Genomic DNA, 6,500 nt, shown 5'->3' on the forward strand with positions numbered 1-6,500 from the left:
TTCTTTAATATCGTTAATCCAACATGGCGGACGGAGGAGACATTGGCAGATTTTATTTTTCAGATGTATTTTTTATTGTAAGGCGGAAAGGATGTTATAGTTCTTGATAAAATTTGGAGAGGTAACAGATATAATGTCTGGAGAAAGTGATAGGTTCTCTCTGACTGCTGAGCAATATTTAGGTAGGTCCACCTCCAGCAGCCTAGCAGCTGGTTGATTATAACAATGCACAACAATTTGGACTAAGCTAGTGAGTGATAACCATGCCTCTCGTATAGTTCTTTTGTTTATTTTCTCAGCAAAGTTCCATGTTTTAACATATCTTCAGGTAAGTTCGTTACACATTATATATTATTAAACTTTTTTTTGGATTTGTAGGTGCTACATTGTTTATACTCTCAATTTGTTTTATGTAGTAGGATGGACGATAAGTTTAAAGTGTTAACAATGTTTTTTTTACAACCTTGTGGAGATACTGTACCTAAATATATTTGAAAAGCATTTTGAAAAAAAGTTAGGGTAACTTTTTCAGAAAAGTTTTGAATGGAAGGTCCATGGAGTGAAATGAAGTGTTGGAATCTGGAGACAGGGTGATAGAGGGAGCCCCTTAGAGGTGAAGGAGATATAGCACTCATGAAAATATGCGTGGCATGTCCAAGGCTCCCTAAATTATAAATAATCACTTGAATATGGTTTTTCACTGAGTTTCAGTATATAATATATGTTTTTCAATTTGCAGGATGCAGTGGCTCAATTATTGGAGCATAAAGAAGAAAATCCAAGAGTTATTCCAGCTCGCTTTCTGAGTGACTAGTAAGTTTGTTAGAATCAGTTGTGGCTGGATGCATGTCTCCGATGACCAGATATTAAAAAGTTTTCACTTGTGTGACCATACACTTGTAAAACAAAAGAAAATTCTGGATCAATTTTTGTTGATAATATTATTATTTAAATGCACTTTGATCAAAGCTACAGACAGTAGCAGAGCATGTTGGCTTCCATAATATGAACAACTAGGATTATGATTTTATTATCACCCTCCTTGGACAGGATGCTAGTTCACTGCAGGTGGTTCCCTGACATGCATATATATTTTGTCATGTTACCCCACAGTTCGTCGTTATCAACTTCTACATCCAGGCAAAGAGATTTCTGTTATTATTAAGCCTAAGAACACAGTATAGTGACTCCATCTAGGACTGTAAACTGAGGTGGATAATGAAAGATACAACCCACTAGTAGGGTATTGTTCCTCCTTCCTAACTTAGGACATATTTGTAGAATAAAAACTTTATATTTTGTTGATTTACAGCTTCAGGAGTGTAGTGCAAGGGAACCACACCCTCTTCAGGGAATACAGTTACATCAGAAAGACACCGCACAACATCGCATCCTTCATTCGAGTATTTTGGAAATGTTTCAGACATATAGGAAGGAATGGAGGTATTGTAATAAATCAAAATGTAGTGGATACCTTACTTGAAATAGTGGGGTTTTGAAATACATTTATCTGTAGTTTATTTGATAAAGTAATGAAACTAAATAGTGTTGCGCACAAATGACGTCACAAAATATTTAACCCTGGTGTGACTCAGACAAACAAACCATTCCATGGGCTACTTCTTTGAGAGTCACGATTAATTTTGCAATTTGATGACCTCTCCAGCTCAAAATGTTGGAGAAAACCCACAACATGTACCTTGGAATAATAATAATACAGAGTTTGAAGGAGGGCGGTAAAATATGATGGGCTTGATCTCATGTATGAAGGCTGTTTACGAACACACTCCTTACATCCAGAGCAGAAAAAAAATATTATTTTTGTACCCGACATTCAGGTGTATCACTCACAAGAAAGTAAGGTAGCCAGCAAAAGAAATACCTGATAAAGAAATACCGTATATCTGAGCCGATTCGTTGCCTTGCTGTAATGAAACTAGCCCTCTCTGTTTTTGCATGTAAGAAACAGTGTTAGCCTACACTATTTATGGTAGACGTATTCTACCAAACACAGCTATGAAATATATGTAGTCGAGGTCTGCTCACAGTCACAGATTTGTTTAATATGTTGTTGGATAAATGGCTCTATTAGATTCTAGGTCCTCCAAATTGCACAGTACACCTAATTCTGCCAAGCATTTGGAATTGTCTCAGGGTGGTCAATCTTACTTGTTTGAGCAGATGCCTTGGGCGGTCGAGTTTGGGAATTTCTGGTGATAAGTCGGCTGATAAGTCTTGTCTTCAAGGCCAGGATAAACAGCAGATAAGTTTCCTCATAAATTATACGTTTCACTGTAAAGTATTCTAATCGGCTAGTCACAACTGCTGCGTTAAAAGTTCTCAACTTTGAATTCCTGAAGGTTTTCAGATCTGTCCGACTCGGTCACTGTGGCTTTGTAAGATCCTTGTGCAATTTGTGACATTTGGGCTCTTTTCTGGACACCTCGAATCTGTTTTACATAACCCACAGCAGCAGTGTTTGCTTTCTAACATTATTTAAGCTAATCAAAAATCTAGACCACCAATCTTTCCTTTTTTGCCTGATTTTCTGGTCTAGAAGATAACACGCTCATGCAAAACTGACTGTAGTTCTTGTCTGAGTCATGTAGGGGGTCTCTGGTGATGTAATTTATTTTTAGAAACTGTGTGCCATGCTATTACTGTGTTTGGTAGATTTATTCATCTATAACTCAGTGAAGTGTGGTCCTTATTTCCATGAAAAGATTGTTTTCCCTCTAGGATTTGTTATGAAAATCTATCAAGGCACAAAGTACAACAAATGAGTGATTAGCTGTAACATTAATGTAACTGGTTAATAAAAGTAGCACCCCTCCCCTCCCCTCCCCTAATAAAAAAACTAAAAATATTGAGTGAAGTCCCTATTTAGCCTGAATACTTTGTTTCACAGTTAAATAACCAAAGCAATGAAGTAGTTAAATATACCTGTAATGGAAGTAAATTGTTATCTAAATTACAGACTTGTTATCTGCAAAAGAATATCATTCCCTTATCTGCCTTTTGTGTCCTGATTTTCCATTTGAGCCTGTACAGAAGACTGCAAGGTTAGTTTGTTATCTTTGGTTACTGTGTTAAAGGGTAATCAAATAAATGTAGGGAATAATTTTACTGAATTTTTACAGCATTATTCAGTCAAAGTCTCTAATTTCACATGTGACCATTTCATTACTACTCCATAATGCCATAAATTGTGTCAAATTTTCAGGATTATTTTGTTGGAGGATGCCATGGACTGCTTAATGTCATTTCCTGATTTTCTGTACGCTTTCCAGACACAGCTCTTTTACGAGGGTAAGATAGAACAACTGATATTTAGGTCAAACAGAAGTTTGCTACAACCCACACCACAATATTATTATTATTATTTTAAACAGCATATATATGCTCTTGGCGACATTAATTTCAAGATTTCATTCTGTTTCAATGTTCCATTCTTGAAATGAATAATGCTTGAACATATTTATGGTCCCTAGCATGATCCATATTTTCAAATAACAGTGAAAGAAGGTTGCTGGAACTCTTAAAGATGACCCTTGGCTGCATTAAAAGAAGGTGGATAGATTGAAAAGGTTTACAGATCATAAACTGAGTAGACTGGATTGTTTTCATTGGTTGACTCAGTAGAGATGGCCATATTATTGCGGGGGTTCTACTGTATAATAGGCCAATTTTAATATATTTAAACTTGTTTGGGTCTGAGACTTCAAGGAATGAAACAAAGAAATTAATTATTCAAATTATATATTCCTCAACCTTGTTGTGATTTGTTTTGTTTTATTCCCTTAAGCTTCAGAGCCAAGTTGGAATTTTAATATCACAATTGGCCTATAAGCTGTTCATAGGCATGGATTTAATTTTCTGCTTTATGTTTTTGAATGAAAGTCATCTTCTATCCCTGACTTTTCAAGATTTCTGACAAGAACACTATAGTTGGCTTCACAATACTGACACTGAACTTCAATGATGTATTTTGTAATCTGTTTGCAGAGTTTATAGACAAACTCCATAGCACCTACCAAGCCCTTGTCTCGGGTACTTACAGACCTGGTCAAATAGTAGTGGCATTACCAACACTAACAAGACCAACACAGCACAAGTCTGCTCCGCTGCCACCTCAGGCTGCGGCAGATGCAGCTCATGCTAATTGTGGTGATGGTGTGGAGGTTCATTCCTTCCTAGAGGCTATTCTGCAGATCATACATGCAAGTGGCGGCTCTTTTAGGTGCTTTTTTTGTATCAGCTGTAGTTTTTCACATCTGGAGGTTATTTTTTCAGTGTTCTGTGAAGTGGTATCACTTAGATGTCCAGTAATTGGTCTTATCTCTTGTTATTTTGACTGGTGCATGAAGAAACTAATTAAAATTTTTGGTTTACCTGCCTTTGAAAAAAAAAAACAGTTGAAGAACTTTCTATACTGATATACTCTTGTGTTTCCAATAACATCAAGCTTATGTTGTTTGCAAGCTTAAGAAGGTATTGGTTTTAATTACTAACCCTAGGGTTTTTCTTTCTCCAGTAAGAAAGTTTAGTATCGGGAAATAACTGGGGCTTCCATGTAACCAATAATTATATATTTTTTTATAGCTGTCCACCAGTAGATGTCATTAAGGATCTCTTATCAACTGTTGAAAGGGTTACGTTCTATGGATTTCTCATTGGCTTAGCAAAACATGCTGGAGTTAATGATAGTATTGGTAAGTGGAAAAAATGCCACATGAAAACTTTGGAGACAAACTTGCCACTATTTGTGCTGCATCAATTTGGGGCTGGTAATAAAAATATGTGGCATTTCTGAACAATACAGTCTGCCAAGGTGTGATGGCCAGTCAATTGTAAAAGTAAGAATGTGGAAAATTTTGGACCAGTTTTTTTGGTTGGCAGTTTACAGACTGTTGGCCAGGCCACCTTATCTAGCTATCTGGCCTAGAGTTGAACATTCGTACAACCAGCTGGCTAGACATTCCAAAAGTTGTTTCTAATAATATTTTCCTGGCCTGTTACTTTTGCGGCTTACATCCCTCATTCCCACAACTTCTTTGCTCATAGATCATGGGCCTTGTGTGAAGTAAGAGGGCGATAATTAAGGTTGACTTGTGACAAGGCTACCAGCTGGCCAAGATCATGTACACATATATTTTTCAAAGGTAAAGGTTGGAAGAAAAATATATCAAAAAAATTGATATCCATTGTGACCTTATTCTTAGAAGATTCTATTGTAAAGCAGAACTACATTTATTGTTTCCTTCCATCTGTTTGACGTTTTGTTGATTTCAGCCACATTACCTGATAAATCAGCAATTATGGAGGAGACAGATCAAGAGCTAAGCAGGTACATTGATAGTTTGCTTACCATATTAAGGAACTTAATTCTGTCTTAGTAACATTGTGTAGTTTCGGAAAGTATCCATACCTCCCCCACCGAAGGGATTTTTTTGACTCCCCACCCCTCTGGAAAGTCCAATAAAGCACCATATATTACTTTAAATTCTTTTAGTCTTAAAGAGCCCCCCCCCCCCCCCACCCACCCACCCCAGGAAATTCCAATCCCCAATGTGGGAGGAATATGGATATTTTCTGAAACTGCACAGTTTGATCTCTGTGAAAGATCTTTTCTTCTTATTATTATTATTGGCTTGCATTATTGGCATGTAATGTGCTAAGATGGCTCCTAAGCCCAAGGGATTAATTGTTTGATTTACTTAACAGCCCAGCACCTAGACCCAAGTCAGGCAGACCTAAAAGTGGGATTTCAAACGCTGTCAAGAAGGCCCTTTGATTTCATGTACATTACGCACTCCAAGGGCACAGATGGGTAGTAATTTAGCTGACAGTAGGGCTTGTAATACCCGTGTAATATAAATATGTCAGGAAACTCTAGTATTATATGTCACTTACGTGTATCACTGCAAAGATTTTGAAACGGTTTTGTACACACAGCCAGGCTTATGTTATATTATTATTATTCTGTATTTTAGTATATCTCCCAGCTAGTACGCGCACTGTGATTGGTCAGTTTAGCGGGCCGTATTCTACTGTACGGCCCGCTAAAATTTAAAGCTGTTTTTGTTGCCAAAAGGTTTGGTGATTTATCGCCAAGTGTTCTTAACTTTTATAGAAAGTAAAAGTTTAAAACTTTCTTTTACTTCTGAAATTGTGTATTAAAACCTGCTTATGACTCATGAGTCACTTAACAACGATTTCAAATTGACTCGTTTTGCTTTTGAGGTGCGTCAGAAATTTGAAGCCGTTCCGCGTGAATAGAAATCGTTCCGAAACACGTCATAATAAATATCTTACTAACCTCGTCTTCTCAGTCCGTGCTGTAAGTTACGGATCCTTGTTTTCTTCCCCTTTGATTTATGTCCCGCACGCTTCGCGCTTGGGCCATAAATCGATGGGGACAAAACTCGGTCCGTAACTTACAGTACGGCCCTCGACCTTGGTTAGTAAGAGGTAAATATTCCTTATTTAATAATTGTAAG

The 6,500-nt window shown here is 37.1% G+C and overlaps 1 protein-coding gene across 2 annotated transcripts; it reads left to right on the forward strand.

The window, feature by feature from the left end:
- Nucleotides 1-21: 21 nt before the first annotated feature.
- LOC145489176 (centriolar satellite-associated tubulin polyglutamylase complex regulator 1-like) lies at nt 22-6,457 on the forward strand. 2 transcript variants are annotated; one of them, XR_014049573.1, is made up of 10 exons: nt 22-182; nt 300-328; nt 740-813; nt 1,313-1,443; nt 2,978-3,062; nt 3,224-3,309; nt 4,006-4,240; nt 4,603-4,712; nt 5,065-5,162; nt 5,293-5,347. XR_014049573.1 is itself a non-coding variant. In XM_081468110.1 (10 exons), the coding sequence occupies exons 1-10, from the start codon at nt 134-136 to the stop codon at nt 5,792-5,794; spliced, it is 924 nt and encodes a 307-aa protein (XP_081324236.1). In that variant the 5' UTR covers nt 24-133; the 3' UTR covers nt 5,795-6,457. The 2 variants fall into 2 exon arrangements, 1 of the variants encoding a protein (XP_081324236.1); XM_081468110.1 differs by lacking the exon at nt 5,065-5,162 and adding an exon at nt 5,725-6,457 and having other exon boundaries at nt 24-182.
- Nucleotides 6,458-6,500: the final 43 nt, after the last annotated feature.

The sequence above is a fragment of the Orbicella franksi genome, chromosome 6 (assembly GCF_964199315.1).
Source record: "Orbicella franksi chromosome 6, jaOrbFran1.1, whole genome shotgun sequence".
Lineage (NCBI taxonomy): Eukaryota > Metazoa > Cnidaria > Anthozoa > Scleractinia > Merulinidae > Orbicella > Orbicella franksi.

Coding starts and splice junctions, on each gene's coding strand:
- LOC145489176 (XM_081468110.1), top strand. CDS start 134: ATGTCTGGAGAAAGTGATAGGTTCTCTCTGACTGCTGAGCAATATTTA. Junction 3,310..4,005: donor GACACAGCTCTTTTACGAGG/GTAAGATAGAAC, acceptor ATCTGTTTGCAG/AGTTTATAGACAAACTCCAT. Junction 5,348..5,724: donor ACAGATCAAGAGCTAAGCAG/GTACATTGATAG, acceptor TTTACTTAACAG/CCCAGCACCTAGACCCAAGT.